The 19,025-nt window shown below is 34.2% G+C and overlaps 3 protein-coding genes across 4 annotated transcripts; 2 read left to right on the top strand and 1 right to left on the bottom strand.

The window, feature by feature from the left end:
• The first annotated feature begins 253 nt into the window (after positions 1-253).
• Positions 254-3,899, top strand: LOC105788264 (uncharacterized). Of its 2 annotated transcripts, none has more exons than XM_012615067.2 (4): positions 254-606; positions 1,127-1,276; positions 2,614-2,685; positions 2,909-3,899. In XM_012615067.2, the coding sequence occupies exons 1-4, from the start codon at positions 457-459 to the stop codon at positions 3,575-3,577; spliced, it is 1,041 nt and encodes a 346-aa protein (XP_012470521.1). In that variant the 5' UTR covers positions 254-456; the 3' UTR covers positions 3,578-3,899. The 2 variants fall into 2 exon arrangements, with proteins under 2 accessions (XP_012470521.1, XP_012470520.1); XM_012615066.2 differs by having other exon boundaries at positions 1,124-1,276.
• A 4,230-nt stretch (positions 3,900-8,129) lies between these two features.
• On the top strand, positions 8,130-13,162 carry LOC105788261 (uncharacterized). The gene is made up of 16 exons (XM_012615063.2): positions 8,130-8,684; positions 8,815-8,936; positions 9,058-9,146; positions 9,234-9,266; positions 9,365-9,452; positions 9,543-9,585; positions 9,679-9,770; positions 10,239-10,303; positions 10,389-10,885; positions 10,960-11,047; positions 11,150-11,284; positions 11,411-11,979; positions 12,069-12,207; positions 12,286-12,354; positions 12,431-12,541; positions 12,650-13,162. The coding sequence occupies exons 1-16, from the start codon at positions 8,470-8,472 to the stop codon at positions 12,761-12,763; spliced, it is 2,469 nt and encodes an 822-aa protein (XP_012470517.1). The 5' UTR covers positions 8,130-8,469; the 3' UTR covers positions 12,764-13,162.
• A 470-nt stretch (positions 13,163-13,632) lies between these two features.
• Positions 13,633-15,590, bottom strand: LOC105788266 (reticulon-like protein B4). Its single transcript, XM_012615068.2, has 5 exons — positions 15,225-15,590; positions 14,638-14,818; positions 14,392-14,533; positions 14,192-14,261; positions 13,633-14,104 (listed from the first exon to the last, which is right to left on the bottom strand). Exons 1-5 carry the CDS (start codon positions 15,418-15,420, stop codon positions 13,935-13,937), a joined length of 759 nt encoding a protein of 252 aa, XP_012470522.1. The 5' UTR covers positions 15,421-15,590; the 3' UTR covers positions 13,633-13,934.
• Positions 15,591-19,025: the final 3,435 nt, after the last annotated feature.

Below are 19,025 nucleotides of genomic sequence, written 5' to 3'. Positions count from 1 at the left end.
GATTAAAATTTCAAAATTCAAAAAGTATAAAGATTTAGAATGACCCAATTGGAGAATATTGATTAAATCTACAATTGTACTCATACTACAAGACTAATAATTGAATTTAATCCAACAAATTTAATTGCTACTATTTGAGTCAGGAATAAAATTTACTAAATCTACAACTTTCGTAAACTATAGGGACTAATAACAGAATTTACACTAAAAAATTCATGTTTTTGAGAAGAAAAAAAATATCATTTCCGGGAACTTAGCAATAAGAAAATGTAATCCTCGTTTCCAAAAAATATCACTGCAACGAAACTGGAAAGCAGCTTCCCTCACCCCCCATAAACTCAAAACCCAAATTCACAAAATAAAAGGGGTTTTTTTTTAAATCATTGTTCCCTTATTATTTGTAAAATTTATGATTTTTTTTATATAAGTTATTATAGTTCTTGATATTAGGTCCTCATGTTAAGCTCCTATTCCTTCCACTGTGTCACTCAGTGCCCAGTTCTTGCACTTTCTTACTCCAAATTTCGTGTTCAGACCCGACCCTGTATCTTTTCTTTAAACCGGAGCTCCCGGGTCTTTGAATCCAATTTCAAGCTCACAAAGAACGTAAGTATAAATTCACAAGCTTCCGGTTTTTTTTTTTTTTGTTTCCATGTTTTGAAAAAGTTATTTTTAATATTCAATTTTGGTTTTTTTAGACTCTGGAGTTCAAATTTGAAGTGGATTATACTTGGTTACCGAGAAAATGAAGGAAAAAGTTAATTGGAAGTTATAAAGTTGAAAAGTTTAATCCCTTTTATACCCTCTCTTGGTTAATTTAACTTTTACCTAAATGAAAATTTTGTTTAATTGGCTAGTTTTTACCCTGAAGCTGAATTATGGTAAGTTTCACTATGTTTGGTTGCTGAGAAAATGGAGGAAACAGTTAAAAGAGTAAATTATGTAGCAGGGAATTTGATGTAAACCCTGAAAGTTAGTAGCTTTAGTTGGTGGAGTTTTAAGGTTTCAAATTTTCAATTGAAAATCTCTTTCCTTTTTTTTTTTTTGGTTTACTATCTATAGTTGTATACCATTATTGTAAAATCAGTTTCTGGTTTTGTTTTATTTTGGCTTTGATTTGCAGAAGTGGAAATTTTCATGCTTTAGGTATGATGGGTTCTCCCCAGAAAATCCGAAATCCGAATATATTGATCATTTTCTGCCTGAGGAAACAGTACAGCCCGAGGTTGATAAGTCTAGCCCTCACAAAAGAGATTGGAAATCAACTCTTCCGGAGGTAATGCGTTATTTTAACTGGATTCTATGTTTATTTGTTTATGTGTGCAATCAATATTGCATTCAATTTAATCCGTACATCCACTACCAGCCATTACTGGATCAATGAATCTGTTATGCCAGTTTCTTTATACGCTGGACGATGAATTTGTCAGCTGATGGTTCAGTCTGGTATAATATTTGTGGGACAATTTAGGCGTTGATCATGTGTCCTAGGTGAACTTACCGGCAACTCGTGAGAATTAGTTGTGGGCTATTCAACTGAATCATCTGTCTCTTGGCATATGAACTAGGTGGTTTCAGATCATGGAACTGGTAGAGTAGGTTTGGTTCATGTAGTTGTATTTAGTAGTTTTGAGTTAATGATTCGTCTATAACCAATTTAGTGTCTAAGCTCACTATTGAAACTATATCAATTATTTCATCCATATATCATTGAATAACGAAATAAACTATCAAACTAACAAACCACAATATATTTGGACAACACTAATGCTTCCCTTACCAAAACAGATTTCATAATCGAAACAACCTAAACCTTTAAACTCATCCCCCCACAGCCACCTAAATTCATCACAGTCCCACCATAATTGAAGCTCTTGCTTCTCTATAACCCAAATTAAAGTTGAATAGTCAACCCAGGCCACGGCTCACCATCACCAAGCCACATAAAACTGTCCCTTTACAACCCCTCACTAAACCCGATTCCCACCAATGAAACCAACAAGCTAGCTGAACCCCACGGCAACCATCTTCCTTTTCTCTGTCCTAACAACCCGTCTGTCAATCCAAGACTAGCTATATCATCAACACAACTCTAAACCCTTTGCTCACCTCCACCATCAGTCCAAAATAATAGCACTCTAAAACGCTACGTCGCTACCAAGAACACATCAATCAAACCTAAAAGAAAAATAAAAGATTGATGGCAACTCCATCCATTGTTTTTCAAAATTTATCTTGCAGAGTCAAAAACCATTATGACAACCAATATAAATACTAAACCCACAAATGGTGGGACGTGAACATGGGGCCTCAAAGCTCCTAGGGTATTCTCCTTGCCATTAAGCTGAGGCCTTATCAGCCATATCAAATAATTTATTAAATTGGGTTTAAGATGTTTGTTTTATTTTATTTTTTCAATGTCTTGTTTGAAAATCAAAATAGCTTATTAATACAGAGAATTTTATAGGTTCAAGGGATATAGAATCCAAGTGTAGTGCAGAATTGTGATTATTTGGAATTTCTACATGTTTGCTAATCTCTTTACATTTTCTTTTCCCTTCTTTCATTTTATTTTTATAGGGAAAATTATGAAGTTGGTTGGTTATGATGCAGGCTGCAGATGCAGTTTTAAGGGCAGTTGGCAGCAGGTGGACTGTACCATGGACCGCAGAGACCATTCTGAAGGTTAGTTTGTTTTACTTCATATTTGGTTGTAACATATTTGCCATATGCAACTGCGTTCTTAGCTTTTATAGATGTTAAGCTTGTTTTTCAATGATTTATACAGAAATAAGCACGTAAGTCCATGAAATCTGACCACGAACATCATATGGGGTAAAGTTGCCTACGGGGAACTGCCGAAATGACATGTAGTGAATGTTAATCCCTATTTTCTGTGCTCACACAGGTTATGCTTCTCTGGGTAGCAGCATTCTGGTTCATGGGGTCTTGGATAATTCCTTTTGCTGCTCACATGGCAGGGTTGAGCAAGGATTCTCTAACATTCAGGGGACAAGCCTTGTTCAGCCTTGTGACAGATGTAAGTGAAGGCCTTACAGGGATGGCAATACTTCACCACTGTCTGTCTCAGTTTCATCCCCTTCCATCAGATTGGTTTAAATTCAGCTTGAGAGGAAAGTGGGTTTTCGATGTTGCGCTAGGATGCCTCATGTTTCCCATCATCAACAGATTATCGCAATTCAACCTCAATTTGCTGCCTGTTATTCCCTCTGCACCTGTAACACTTTCAAGCGTTGAGCAGTCAATCTTAGCAAGGGATCCAGTAGCCATGGCACTATACGCAATTGTAGTTTCAGTCTGTGCTCCGATATGGGAAGAGATAATTTTCCGTGGTTTCCTTCTTCCTTCGTTGACCAAATACATGCCTGTATGGTGTGCTATACCGGTGAGTTCAGTTGCCTTTGCACTGGCACATTTTAACGTACAGAGAATGCTACCACTTATTTTCCTAGGAATGGTGATGGGTGTTGTTTTCGCACGAACGAGGAATCTATTGCCATCCATGCTTCTCCACAGCCTTTGGAATGGCTTTGTATTCTTGGATTTAATGAGATAAGCTCTATCATGCAAGTGAAAACATAGGTTTCGGGGATGCTTCTGGCAAGGGTCTTAAGCATATTCTCGCAACACAATGAAATGCCTAGAAAATTTGTACAGATACAGATCCAGCTATCAGTTCATATATGTTGTGCATAGCTTAAGAGAATTGCTTCATTATTTCTGTTTGGTATTTAATAATAGTTAGGGAAGCAAAGAGAATGCAGATTATAACTCCATTTTGGCCTAAGGCAAAATCTCCCATCATTGTACTGTAAAACTACCTGTTTTAATCTTTTTTCATTATGGTAAATAACAATTCTTGATTGTTTGTTTTTTCATTGGTTGCTTTGGAAATGTCGTTGGAACATACACAATTAAAATGATACAATAATAAAAATGTAACAATATTAATATTTACTATTTAAAAATAATAATTTTCATGTTATCTTTTTTTAACAATAAATATTATTGATTTTTTTAATAATATAAGAATTAAATTGATGACTAATTTAATCCAAGACTCAACAAGTACTTTTACCAATTAAAATAATTATATGACTCTAAATACAATTATGGAATAAAAATAATGCAGAAAGAATTAAAGAACTAGATCCATGTGCCTACTTTCCATTTATATCAGCATCTGCAATCTGCATGGAGATTCTTCCACCTTTTTTTTTTTTTAACTTGATAATAAAAATGGTAATTGGGGTGGCTACTTTTGCCCTAACATTGCCTTTCGCAAACCACTTACGAAATGTGTTTTGACATAAAAGTTTATTTGTCTTACTTGTTTTCAAAACCTACGCATTATAGAGGAGGCAAGCATGCAATGCAGTGTGGCAGTGGTTGGACACCATCAATCTAACATGTTAGCTTTTTGCAGCATCCTCCTATCCTAGGAGATTGCATTTTACTTTTTTCTTTTTTGAACTAAAGAGTTTTTTTATGCATTTCCTTGGAACACAAAGATGAAATTAGGAGAATATAAGAAATTTCGGTTTGATTGAATCGAAATTCGAACAATTTCATTAAATCAAAATTGAAATAGGCTTTTGAAATTTAAATTTTCTCACCATTATTAATATAGCTTAGCCCTCTATGTATAGGATCACTATCACCCTAAAATGAAAATTTAAACTTTTAAATTTTATAAAATTATAAGTTAGTAAATAGTAAATTTGCGTTTTACCCTTAAATAATAATTTTATTTAATTCTTTAAAAACTATAAGGTTATAAGCTAAAGGAACAGTAAAAATACATTTTATCTCTCATAAAAATATTAACTTAATTCTAGCCCCCAGAAAAAATTTCCAACTTCACCCCTACCAATTTCCTTCTTCCAATAGTTAAAATCTTATCAAATTTCTCATTTTTAAAACCCATTTTTTCGGGATGGTTTGAACTTATATAAACTCCTTCTAAATAGCATTTAATTTTGTCCGTGTACAATTTGACCTCATAATCAATAACAATGGCATCTTTCTTTTTGAAAGGCAGGCCAAAGTTCATATTAGCCTCCATTAATTCATTAATTTATTTGATAAAAAAACTCTTATTCAAGATTTCCAATAGACATAATTAGATTCATCCAAAAGTGGCAAATGTACAATTGAATTGTCTTTCTTTGTAGACTCCATTGTTGACTACCAAACATATGATTTCACCAATTATGTTAGGTGGGAGACCCTAATACCAATTGTAATTGTCTAACTAGGTTATGGTATAAGATGTGACCACAAACTTTGGCACAAGTACTAACACAACAATACAAACAAAGCAACCTAATCCACTCTAACCCTTGGATAATTGCGAGTTCACTCTAGTACATTTAGTAAGAACTCTCCCCAACCCTCCTACTAAAGGATGTTAACTAATCACTCAAAATTGAATAAACAATAAAATGCCCTCAATAAAAGTTCTTTAATTATGGACATATAAACTCTCTGTAAGTGTTATGAAGCTAGAACTTTAGTCTCACAATCCGTGCTACCTTAGATGATTTCTTAGATTCAAATCCTCCTAAGTCAGCCTAACTCTCGCAACATGAGAATTCTCCGTAGAAATTCTGTAAGACACTGAAAATAAAGTAGAAGCAACTCAAAATGAAAGAACAAAAAATGCTATAAGAAAGCGATGCACAAGGTGTTTTAGTAAATGTTCTCAATAGTATTCAACTACTATGGAGGATTATAATTGAGTGATTACAAACGAGGGGAAGACCTCTATCTATAGTTGAACTTCCCCAAAATCAACCGTACATATTGAATTACATCCACAGTCAATATTGAAGCCTATCTACAATTAAGATTCTTAAAGGATTAATTCAATTTTTTAATATTACAAAATCAAATTTTCTCAGATTACATATCTTCTAAGATTACTTTCCATATTTATCAAAGTAACCATAATTTTCCTTAAGTCTTTCACTAGGCCACCAAAACCTCAAGTAAATAGGTTTCTTCATATGTTTCACAAATTGAGTTAGTTCAAGTAGGTCCAATGAGCCTCATTTTATCAATTGAACTTTATAGAACACTCTGTACGCATTCGTCACGGCTTTGATCTGCGATTTGCAACCCACAAATTGCATGTATATACACTTCAATTAATCTCAAAATTATCTCCATGTAAAATGAGATAAATTCTTTTAATTTCAAAAACTTTATCTTGTAGTTTTAGTTCCAAGCCTTTTCAAATAAATTATGTTCAAATCTTTAATATCTCTAAGGTTTATCTCCAACTTTAGGTCTCATACTTGAACTAGGACTTTTTCAAAACTAGTTGCCAAATTACCTTATGATATAAAAATAAGAATCGTTCAAGTCATATTTAGCATCAAACTCTTTCATTTTGGAATTTTCTAAGTGTGTGATATCAAGTAGATAAATATTTCACTGTATATCACACGTTTTTATTTTTATAAGATAAATATATGAATAAGAATAAATACAAGGCATAATGATTTATTTTACTCTCTAACTTTATAAAAAATTATTTTAGTACCCATTTAAATTTTTTTATCTTTTTAACCTTTAAACTTGTATTTTTTTGTTCAAATCACCCAAAAATAAATGAAAAAATTAAATAAATGAATTATGATTTATAATATCAACAAGTTGTATATTAAGAAATTGAGATAAAAATGATAATTTAAGAGGTAAAAAAAAGCAAGTAGTGAATATCAAAATTAAAAGTGGTAATAGAAATGAAAGGTGGTTTAAAGGAGAAAAGGGTGGTGGTGAAGTAAAAGCGGGCGGCAATAGATCAGATCCTATGGATTTGGAGGTCCAGGTTTCATGGTTAAGAAAAGACGTCAGAACACTGAACCAAGCTGCAACTTGCAATCACACACATATGTACACGGCAGATATAAAATTATGTTGATGAACCTCGTCAGTCGTCAGGCACATTGTGATTGGTACAAATGGTGGTGCTCTTGTCTACTTCTCACGTGCCTTTCACAGCTGTTTGATTGTAATGTAGTTAAAGCAGCTGCTTTGAAGTTCGAAGCACCAAATTCAGCACATTCTTTTTAGGTTGCCCAGTGTGGTTGTTACAGATACAATGCCCCCATTTGATTCTGTCCCCCTTCGCCCATACCTCCATCACATCGCTGCCCTCATTTAATATTTTTTAAGGAAAATTTCATATATCTATGCTATTAATATTTAATTCTGGATTTCAACCCCATGATATATACCATATTTAAAGAGTCGATGATCGGGATGAATAGTTATTGAATTTTTGTTCCTTTTTATAAAATAAGTGATACATTTTTATAAAGTTTTAATTTATGTTTAATATAAAAAAATCGCACCTGTTGTAATTTGTACTTAATTTTCATCTAATTTACTCTAACATTCCATATTTATTAGATTATTGATTTTTTAACCTTAAAAGTAGACTTACTGTAATATAAATAATTAATAAAAAATTAATTAAAAAACTAATAGAAATAATTTATTATAAATCCTATACAATTGGATAAAATACCTAGTAAATGGTATGAAAAATTATCTGTCGTTATCTTGAAATTTGATAATCTGCTGACAGCAATATGGTACCACCCAATATCTTGATCCGGAAGGCGGAACTTGCTTTTAAATGGGTACTGACAGAACCGGACGCGTGTAGGAACCGGACAGGATCCAAAGCTGACCACACTTGGGCGACCGTTTCATTTCATGCACAACTCCCTTCGCAGTTTTGCGCCAAGTATTCCCACAAATTATAAACAAACTGTCCAACCGATTCATAAACCGTCAAATTACTGCCACCTATGCTAACCTCTTACTATTCCTCACTACCTAGCCGCTTTCATATTTTTAGATTTTAATCCTTTACTACTCTATCTAATAAACCATGCTAATGGTATCACCCACCACCCACTAATTTAATTATGAATTTATTAAAATATATTCTTATATATAAAATATGTTCAATTTATTTATAAAATTACTAAAATTTAATAGATTATTTTTATACAATTATTCAATAAAAATTTATTAAATTTTAAATTAGAATGATGTACATTTAAATTTAATGAAAGTTTATTGTGAGAGGTATCTGATTTGAATTATAAATAGAGGGATAATATTTTAAAATTCTTAAGATTACAAGGACTGGGGCATAAATTAAATCTATTCATCTCTCCCCGTTGATTTCCTCTTTAAAAACTTCAAAAAACGAACGAACTGATAGAGACTCCATAAATAGCGGGAACCGACTCTACTGCTCTTCATCCGCCGCCATCCGCTGCTCTTTCCCCTTACCGGCGACGCCTCGCTGTCAAAGCATCCGCATCTCTCGTTTCGTTTTTGAATCAGCCACGAAAACAGTTGCAGATCAAAACAATTTTCATTTTAATTATAAAAAATTAAAAAAAAAAATTGTAGGCAAAGCAAATGGAACAAAAAGGCTTACTGTTATCGGCGTTGGGTGTGGGTGTTGGGGTAGGGGTAGGGCTAGGTTTGGCTTCGGGTCAGAACAAATGGACCGGAAGCGGTTCCAATTCATCAACCGGCATCACTTTGGAGAGGATAGAGAAAGAATTACTTCGCCAAATCGTTGATGGCAGAGAAAGCCAAGTCACCTTCGATGAGTTCCCTTACTACCTCAGGTAAATTCCCAATTTTTTGAGCTCTATTGGCTGGAAAACAAGAGATTTTTGAATCACCTATATGAATATTTTTAACTTGCTTATACAAATTTTTTTAATTGTTGGAATGATGTTTAATTTTATGTGGCAGTGAACAAACTCAAGCATTGCTAACCAGTGCTGCCTATGTCCATTTGAAACATGCTGATGTTTCCAAGTACACAAGGAACCTTTCTCCTGCTAGTCAAGCTATATTACTATCGGGACCTGCAGGTTGATTGCCTGAAATCACAGGCGGCTATACTTGACATGTTTTTTTGGTGTTCATGGGGCTGTCTCTATAAGGCTGCTACTGACTGTGTCTGTGTTATTTCTTCTTCTTTTTCCTTGGTAGAACTTTACCAACAAATGCTTGCCAAAGCTTTAGCCCATTTCTTTGAATCCAAGTTGCTGCTCTTGGATGCAACTGATTTTTCCTTAAAAGTGAGTATGTTACTCATTTTCTTCTTCCTTCACCATTAAGCTTCAAGTTTTAACATCTGACATTTAAGTGATTTACTTTTGTTACAGATTCAAAGTAAATATGGAAGTGGCCAAGAATCTGTAAGATTCTCTCTTCTTTTTGTTTAGGATGACACATCGAAATAGTTCAGTTCAACCCTGCTTTAGAGCTTTCCCTAACCGTTGATTCTCTCATGCAGTCTTTCAAAAGATCCACTTCGGAGACACTCGAGCGATTGTCTGGCTTATTTGGTTCATTTTCACTCCTTTCTCAGGAAGAGCCCAAAGGTATGGCAGGAAATGTTCTGGTTTCCATGGTATTGTGTACAGTGTTTGTGTGTATATCTCTGTGACCATGAACCATAAGTTATATTACAGGTACGTTGAGGCGGCAGAGCAGCGGTGTGGATATTGGGTCAAGGTATTGCGACATATATTGTCGATTTATCTTTTGAGAAATTTCATATCCAGGAGTATTCTGTTTATTCAATCTTTCTGGTTGTTGTAATTGCAGGGGAACAGAAGGTCCTCCTAAGCTACGTCGATATGCATCTGTATCAGAGAATATCAATAGCCTTGCTTCTCAATGCAGTCCAGGAAATCCAGGTACAATTGAAGTTCTTTTAATGATGATCTAGTCCTTTTATGGTTAGGAATAGAAATTCTCGGCAAAGCTATCGGAAGTTTAACCCCTAAGTGCAAGATCAACACTGTAAGCCACTAATTTTTATTTCACAACCAATAAATATCTCTTTCTTCTATACCCTTCATTAGAAGTAGCTAACAAACAGTGCTGTCATCTGTATGAGAAAACAGTAAAAGAAAATTCTAGTGGACTGTAACGGGGTTCTTCTCAAGTGATCTGATGCTTCGTAGAGCTGAAACTATTAAAAATGCGAGTTGTTGCAGTTGAAGAGCTTCGGAATCGTCTTACAATCCTTAATGAATAATATAGAAATCTTAAGTTGAAGCTGGAAGATGTTAAACAACTCCGCTTTGACCTTTCTTCAATCAATTATGTAAAATTTTCCAGGTTCGTATAACCGATCTAATCTTTTTTCCTCCTTTTTGTAGCTCCTCTGAGGCGAACAAGCAGTTTGTCTTTTGATGAGAAGCTTCTTATACAGGCTCTTTACAAGGTATTGCCATTTGGAATGCATGCTAGTTGCAACAATGAACAATCTTATTTATGTATGTATGAAATCATCTCTTGTTTAAATGCAGGTGTTGATATATGTATCAAAAGCCAGTCCCATTGTGCTTTATCTTAGGGACGTCGACAAGCTCTTGTCTAGATCACAAAGGATTTATAATTTGTTCCAAAAGATGTTAAAGAAACTTTCCGGGAACGTTTTGATCCTCGGGTCACGCGTTGTTGACCTGAATAATGATGACAGGGAATTTGACGACAGGCTATCAGCCATTTTCCCTTACAACATTGAGATCAGGCCCCCAGCAGATGAAAAACATCTTGTAAGCTGGAAATCTCAGCTAGAAAAGGACATGAAGATGATCCAAGCTCAGGATAATAGAAATCACATCATGGAGGTGCTCTCGGCGAATGATCTCGACTGCGATGATCTAGATTCAATCTGCATTGCAGATACAATGGCCCTCAGTAGATACATAGAGGAGGTTGTCGTATCCGCCATTTCTTATCATTTGATGAATAATAAGGACCCCGAATACAGAAATGGGAAACTCGTGATATCATCGAAGAGGTCAGATTAGTTTCTCATGCTCAGTTTTTGTTACCATTAACGTTGCATTTTTTGATTTGGTCATTTTGATGCAGTTTGTCGCATGGATTGAGTATATTCCAGGAAGGGAAGTCCACTGGTAAAGACACACTAAAATGGGAAGCACAATCCGAAACATTGAAGGTGTTTATACTTAGCTACCTGCCTTTTACATTATCTCAAGGAGGAATTAAATGGTAGGTTACTAAAGCTTACCTGCCCATATTGGTCTCTGTGTAACTGTAGGAAGCAGGAGCTGGTTCAGTAGGCATGAAGCCGGAATCAAAATCCAGCAGCAAAAATCCTGAAAAGAAGAGTGAAACAACCCTTCCGGCAACGAAGACCGAGGGTGAAAATCCTGCTCCAGCCTCAAAAGTTCCGGTGAGTTTTTTTTCTTCCTTTTAGATACATTTTGTGCATGATAAAATTTTCTCTGATATCCAGTTCCTTCGGTATCCCATTTTCTAATTCTTTTTGTGTCACTTTGTACTTGTTCTAATTGCTCAGGAAGTTCCTCCAGACAATGAATTTGAAAAGCGAATAAGGCCTGAGGTCATACCGGCGAAAGAGATCGACGTTACATTTGCAGACATTGGTGCGTTAGAAGAGACCAAAGAATCACTGCAGGAGTTGGTGATGCTTCCTCTCCGAAGGCCAGACCTTTTCAAAGGTGGTCTCCTAAAGCCTTGCAGGGGAATATTGTTGTTTGGTCCTCCGGGCACTGGAAAGACAATGTTAGCAAAGGCCATTGCTAAAGAAGCTGGTGCAAGCTTCATTAATGTATCCATGTCTACTATTACTTCTAAATGGTTCGGGGAAGATGAGAAGAATGTCCGAGCTTTGTTCACATTGGCAGCCAAAGTCTCACCTACTATTATATTCGTTGATGAGGTAGATAGCATGCTAGGGCAGAGGACTAGAGTCGGAGAACATGAAGCCATGCGAAAAATAAAAAATGAGTTTATGGCTCACTGGGATGGCCTCTTGACGAGGCAAAATGAACGTATCCTAGTTCTTGCTGCAACCAATCGGCCATTTGACCTCGATGAAGCCATAATTAGGCGTTTTGAGAGAAGGTAGATAAGGATCAAGTTCTATGCATCTCTAACAAGATTGGAACACTTAATTGTGGTGTTATTTACTAACCCTTGAGTCATTCTAACAGAATCATGGTGGGACTTCCGGGTGCAGAGAACCGGGAAAAGATTTTTCGAACTCTTTTGGGAAAAGAAAAAGTAGAAAATGGTCTAGACTTCACTGAGCTGGCATTAATGACAGAAGGATATACCGGAAGTGACCTTAAGGTTAGCATTTTGAGAGGATGATAGTTTTTAGATGAATAGTGTAAAAGTATAATCACCGCCATTTCCTGTTTAAAACAGAATTTATGCACAACCGCGGCTTATCGGCCAGTTAGAGAGTTAATACAGCAAGAGAGCTTGAAAGATCTGGTGAGTGCATAATTTCCTTTTCAAGTGCCCGGAAAATAAATGCACTTTTTGTTCTCTAATAAATTTCCCTTTGCAGGAGAGAAAACAAAGAGTTGTTGAAGTACAAAACAAAGAAGATGGTACAGAAGAAAGAGTCATTACCCTAAGGCCATTATCTATGGAAGATTTCAGGCAAGCAAAGAATCAGGTAACCCCTAAACAAAATCATAGTCGAATGACTATAATAGCATGTTAAAATTGCCAAGAAAATTATCTGTCGATTGTTTTATTTATGCTCCATTTTCTGGTTGGGCAGGTGGCGGCTAGCTTCGCATCTGAGGGAGCTGGAATGAATGAGTTAAAACAGTGGAATGACTTGTACGGAGAAGGGGGTTCAAGAAAAAAGGAGCAGCTATCTTACTTCCTATGAAGGGATTCGTTTTACAGTTACAGACACCTCAAGAAGAATTTTAACAGAGAAACCATGATTGAAGTCATCCTCCATTGACGACCAGATGAAATACTAGTAAAGAACAAGCAAGCAAATCGATGCTAACCGGGAGAAGCAAAAGCCAACCTGAGAATCTATCTATCCTTGTTGCTAGCCAAGTCCTGTAATGATACAAGAAAAGGTTTGTAATATTATTTTACGGTGGTTTGTGTTGTACCCGTACGAGTGTAGTAACTTAAAGAGCTTGTTAAAGGGATTAGAGTCATAAAGTACTACATACCATTAGTGTCTGTTATATTTCAAGCCAAAACAGAGGCGTGGAAATCGAGTCTATATCAACAGCTTTGATTCCGTTTATAGATGATATAATTTGCAGTATCCTTCCAGAAGTTCCTATGACATCCCTGGGCAGATATTATACTCAAAACAAACCAATTGATTTCGTTCTTATCATCCTTATAAAAGGCTTGTTCGATTTAATTTTTTTACACACAGGCAAACAGGCATTAATCCAGTGGAATTAAGTGTGCTGTGAGATTGTTTAGGAAGAACATACAACTAGACCTGACAATTCTAAGCCAAACCTGAAAACTGATCCGATGAACCGAAAGTGACCAAAACCTAAAATGGCCTGAACACCTAATGATCTGACTTAAACCCAGAATGACCTGAACTTGAAACATTCTGAATCCAAATTTACGTGAATCCAAAACTGACCAGAACCAGAATAACTAAAATACTATATTAACCTTCTAACGAAAGCAATAGCAGTCTATAAAAGATAACGGGGTCAAACAGTCCCCAAACATACAAGCAAAGTGAATTATTCAGTAGGATAACCAGAAAAATTTCCAAAGAACTTGCAATTCGGTGTACAATCCATTAATCAACATGCAATACAATAACATATTGTCTCACATAGCATATAAATCCATGGGACAGCTCCCATGTACGGCAGCAGAACCAAAGATGTTAAGAAAAAAAAAGTTTCCCATTTTCATCATCATTGTGAACCCAGTTACTACAAAAGTAAAGGATAAAAGCAGGGTTCTAACTGATACTGGATAAAACTCAACAACTTCATGAAATACAGCTACCAGATGTATTTCTAACCTCTGAACCTAGCAGCATCAACATCTTGACCGGTAAGCTAATCCTTCTTCTTTTGCTTTAACGGTCCCCTAGGAATCTTACTTAGAACTTTTGCATCAAACACTGCATACTGCTTCTTAATCTCATGCATTGCTTTCTCGGCAAAGGGATCCACCTTGTCCTCATACTTCTCGTACAGCACAGGTACAGTGTGAAGTAGTACGAAGACTGTTTTGCAAAAGCATTTACATTAAACCAGGAAACTAGAACATTTAAAAGGGGGGAAAACAAAGCGCTCGAAGGCAACTTCAATACCTATGTAGAACAGAGTCAAGAAGTTGCACCAACTTCCCACAATAGACAAGACCCATAATCCAGCAATAACCTGAACAATCACAACGCCGTTCCAGTATTTTCATATAAATGAAATGGACTATCATGAATGAATAATGGCAAATGATGGCCAAGCAAATAAACCTAGTATTAAGTATAAGAGAAACAAGAAAATAACATACAGAGAGGAACATCTTAAGATCTCTTCCTAATGCAATATCCCGCAGGACAGCGAAAGCCCGGTTAATCTCAAACCTAAGTGCCATGACAAACTCTAAAACTGGTTCCTTAGGGATTTGAACTTCCGGGATGTGCGGTGTAGACCTATTCAAGAAAAAAAAAACCATTTACATTACTACTATGAGCAGAAACAAACAAACCTGAGTCCGAATAAAAACCCAATATGGAAAATAAATGCAACAGCTTACTTGTTGATGAACTGAGTAGCATTTGACCACAAGAAGAGCAATGCAAGAGCAAGTATCAACAAGTGACACACTAGAGTGAGCAGGTGATATTCAAGCAATTCAAACAAAACCCAAATCACAGTTGCAACACCAAGCGCTCCTGCTGAGATCTTTTTGTTCCTCCACAGTAAAATGTCGGCCGCTATCACACACATATACCAATTTCATCACATAATTATATCATCGGAGGGGGCTATTGATAATCAATAATACCAAGTATTGAAATTTATAATAAAATAAGATAAACCTAGAATTTGTGCACACTCACAAAGCAAAAAAAATAAAAATGAACTTTACCAAAATTAATCCATAAATTCACTTCAAGATCTACAGATTCACTGATCAAAAAACATAATTAAGCTCAAATATCACTAATTAATCAAATTAAAAGCTAGATGCAAATCACTAAGTCAGATCTTATTACTCTCTCACGACACAAAATAAAAATAACATCTGATTCTAAATGAAAATCAGAAAATTTAAAAACCCAGACTTGTAAAAGACCATAATTTAAGAACTGAAGAAAAAGGAGGGTCCTTATAACATACGTTTGCCTCCACCGAAAACATGGTGGACGGGCTTTTCTCTTCCAAAGAGACGAAACACCTTGTCCTTGATCGAAGATTCCGATGGCTTGTCGTCATCGGAATCCGACGACGATGACGACGAATCATGACCATGGATCTTCTCCGCTATCTTTTCCATCAAAGATTCCTCCTGCTTCTTCTCTTCGTGCTCAGCCATTTTTTTCCTTTTTTTTTTCCACACAAATTCTTAAAAGAAAAAAAAAACCCCCCAACTACTCGCTTTGAAACGTTTTTGAAGATTGGAAGGAAAAAAAACGGAGAAATGTAAGATTTGAGTGTTGTTTGACTTGTTTTCTTTGAAGCTCTTAGTATCGGGTTTTGTGGCTATAGAGAGCGTGAGTGTGTACACGTTAGATTTAATCTAGACCGTTTAATGAAGGTGTTTCAAATCTGAACCGTTTCACATGTTGGAGATTGACGACCGTTTGATTTTCTTGATGAAGACGCTCGTGATTGATATAAACCGACTAATATTATTTTCACACGTGCAGTGAGCAGGTGATTTGTATTAAATATTTATTTTATTATTATTTTTTAAAATATCAAAATCTAGATGTTTCTGATGGGAATTAAACATGGTTGTTAGACCATCAGTTTGGGGGATACCCATCAATTGTAATAATTATTAGGTTAAAATATAATATAGGTCCATGTACTCTTTACAAATTTAAATGCTAGCCCCTATATTTTTATTTCAATTAATTTAGTCCTTTTACTTTTAAAATTTTAAAATTCAAGTCCAATTGTTAACATTGTTAAATTTGTTGGTATGACATTTGAAATAAAAAATACTCACTCGATAATAATGTAATTAAAAATGACATTGTAATGAATCTCAATTCAACAAAATAATTTTAACATATTAATAGTTGGACTTGGATTTTGAAATATGAAAAATAGAGAATACATTTCTAAAAATAAAAGTGGAAAATTTAAATTCCGAACTTACGAAATATACAAATATTTATAACATATTTGGAGAAGTTTTGAAAATGCTATTATTTTAGTAGTCGAATAAACCCTCAAACGGTGGAGGTATTGTGCCCGAAATGTATATGCTTGGTTTTATGTCTGGGTTTTTGTCTCCCTACTTTATGGAGAGCTCAAAGGGAGAACGTGTAGATCTACCAAGGTTTGGATAAGTAAAAACACTAAATCTTTTAAATTGAATAAATATTTGAATAAAATAATTATGATTTTTTAAACTAAAATTTCCATATCTCGTATATTCGAAATCAAAGTTAACAAAAGAAAATGTGAAATGGGGAAATGAAGATGTAAGGATAAAAAAAAGTCAAAAATTAAGATCCAAAAACCTGATTTAGATCCTCTTTTTTCACATGATATTGATCACCCTACATATGTGACAACAACATCAGACAAACTGCAATTCGATGAATAATATATAGATCAATCAATATTTCCAAACCAATTGAAATATATAATTTTTTTATTGATTTTATCAATTTCCATTTCTTTTAACTTGTAGTTTGAAGGGGACTGTTAGGGTTTTTTAAAAAATTTGAGAAAATGTGAATAAAATAATTAATTCTAAAAAATAAATTTTGAATTAGGTTCCTTAAGTTTTGTATTATAGTTGAAATTAAGTTTGGGGTATTGATGCTGTCCAACTGAAATGTGGTCCCTATCACTTTAGGACTCACAAACCCTTAATAGGAGCGGATCATTTTCAGGGGCGGCTTCGAGGGCTGCTAACCCTATTTTCTTAAAATCTGATTTTTAAAATTATATAAAATTTTAATTTAGTATTACTCTCCCAAATTAATAAATTATCAATTTAATTTTTTAAAATTTATAAAAAAATATATACTATTAAAATTGTAAAATTATATTTTAGCACTCACAAATAACCACCTCAAAAAATATTTCGACTTTGCCCTTAATCATTAGACTCATATGCACACATTATAACGAACGACACTTCTTAAGAAAGATGAACATTCAACCAATTAACTTATCACTTAAAATTTATTTGTTGGAACAAATTTTAATTGGTCTAGAGAAAGAAAAGGGGTACCTAATGAAGAAGATGATGAAAATGAGAGTGTCTAAAGAGCAGATTCTCCTCAAGAGGTCTTTAAAAATTTATGTAAGAGAGATTTTTTCAAGTTGAATTTTGAATCATCAAAACAGATCAGACTTCGAATCAAATTATGATATATTTTATTATAATTCTATAACAACACAAAAATACTGCAAGAAATGACACTACAGGGAAAAAAAACTAATAGGTAGTCCTACAATACTAAACAAAGTAGAAGGAAAAACAAAGAGAGTACAGAGATTACCTCATTTGAAGGTTGTAAAGAGAGAAAAAAGCAATGCAGGGCAATATATATATAGCAGCTTGTACATGGATACTCTTTCTGAATAACAAAGGTTTTGAGCTACAAAATGCCTGGAGCTCTTCATTGGCCATATTTGAAGCTAATTTTTGGGTGTTGTTCCATTTTTTTTTCTGGTTTGACCAATATAACCATGTTTTGAGGGTATGAATCTGATGGGAATAAAGGGGCAATGTTGTCAATGTCGACTTCTCCATGTGAGTTTAAAAGAACATTAAAACGAATATGCGCTGGGTACCATCTGCCCTTGCCTCATCTTATCTACAAACTAAATTAATTACATTTGTATATGTGGAATTTCAGACCAAAAAAAAACTTAAAAAGCATGACACATAACCCATGGCCCTGTCTTTAGAACTGGCGAAACACAAATGGGTTTAAATTTCTTTTGCCAATTTACTCATTTTCTTTTTAAAAATTTGGTCATGAAATTTTAAAAAAAATCAAATTTTACCATAATTTTGAAAAAGAATTGAAATTATATTTTTTTAACGAAAATGCTATCTAAGATATTAAATGTTTAAACATGACATATTGCATGATAATTCACATGTACATCATTATTATATTTCTATTTTCAAGTTTAATTTATTTATATTTTATAATTTTAAAATCATATGTTTTGGTGGTATATAATGTCATTTTAGCACGAAGTGCATATGGATTATCACACGAGTTGCTTACGCTAACTATATTAAAAATTAATGTTTTAATCAATTTTTTTGTTAAAAAAGTAAATTGTCTTTTTTAAAGGTTAATAACCAAATTTAATTAAAAAAATAAGAATCAAATTGATAAGAAGGAAAACTAAGTTTATCCTTATGCTTTTTAATAAATTAGTCCCGCTTATGACGGGTTTGAAACTAGTAATATTGTGTCACTTTTATAGGACCCTTTTCATACTTGCATGAATGATGTCTAATATAATCCATATCAACTCAGATGGAGGTTCTGCAAATTTATAAAGTCCTGGATCCTTGTTCAACGAAAGTTTCACCATTCACCATTTCAAACAACTCTAATCCTTCTTACCAATGCTTGGTTGCTACACTCATTTCCATCTAACGGTATCATCTGCACTACATACATATTGTCACACTCGGCAAGCGAAACATAACCCATCAAGGATCGTCCACAATTCGGCATTATCTAGTAGTAGAACCAATATGAATGAAGTTTGTTCCAAACACCATACTTCATGGAAGGTTTGCTATCTATCAATCATCTGATTGTTAAAATTGTTGGACAAAACACGTTAGCTAACAAATATATAAATATAAATAAACAAATATTCAAGTATAAAATAAAATAAATTGAATAATTTATATTTAATTCATCAAATACAAAAAAACCAATAAATAACATAACGAAAACCAAAAATCAAAAAGAAGAATTG

The sequence above is a fragment of the Gossypium raimondii genome, chromosome 2, assembly GCF_025698545.1.
Source record: "Gossypium raimondii isolate GPD5lz chromosome 2, ASM2569854v1, whole genome shotgun sequence".
In the NCBI taxonomy this organism is placed as follows: Eukaryota; Viridiplantae; Streptophyta; class Magnoliopsida; order Malvales; family Malvaceae; genus Gossypium; species Gossypium raimondii.
Note: the sequence above shows the minus strand (reverse complement) of the source record. Positions and strands in the feature narration are given on the sequence as shown.

What these genes read in the sequence shown, in the direction of transcription:
- LOC105788266 (XM_012615068.2), bottom strand. Translation starts at nt 15,420, where the DNA reads ATGGCTGAGCACGAAGAGAAGAAGCAGGAGGAATCTTTGATGGAAAAG. An exon ending in GCTACTCAGTTCATCAACAA is followed by an intron (nt 14,534 to 14,637) that starts GTAAGCTGTTGC and finishes TTTCTTGAATAG; the next exon opens with GTCTACACCGCACATCCCGG. An exon ending in ATCTTAAGATGTTCCTCTCT is followed by an intron (nt 14,262 to 14,391) that starts GTATGTTATTTT and finishes GTGATTGTTCAG; the next exon opens with GTTATTGCTGGATTATGGGT.
- LOC105788261 (XM_012615063.2), top strand. Translation starts at nt 8,470, where the DNA reads ATGGAACAAAAAGGCTTACTGTTATCGGCGTTGGGTGTGGGTGTTGGG. An exon ending in GGTGTGGATATTGGGTCAAG is followed by an intron (nt 9,586 to 9,678) that starts GTATTGCGACAT and finishes TTGTAATTGCAG; the next exon opens with GGGAACAGAAGGTCCTCCTA. An exon ending in CTCCAGCCTCAAAAGTTCCG is followed by an intron (nt 11,285 to 11,410) that starts GTGAGTTTTTTT and finishes CTAATTGCTCAG; the next exon opens with GAAGTTCCTCCAGACAATGA.
- LOC105788264 (XM_012615066.2), top strand. Translation starts at nt 457, where the DNA reads ATGTTAAGCTCCTATTCCTTCCACTGTGTCACTCAGTGCCCAGTTCTT. An exon ending in ATTTCAAGCTCACAAAGAAC is followed by an intron (nt 607 to 1,123) that starts GTAAGTATAAAT and finishes TTTGATTTGCAG; the next exon opens with AAGTGGAAATTTTCATGCTT. An exon ending in CCGCAGAGACCATTCTGAAG is followed by an intron (nt 2,686 to 2,908) that starts GTTAGTTTGTTT and finishes GTGCTCACACAG; the next exon opens with GTTATGCTTCTCTGGGTAGC.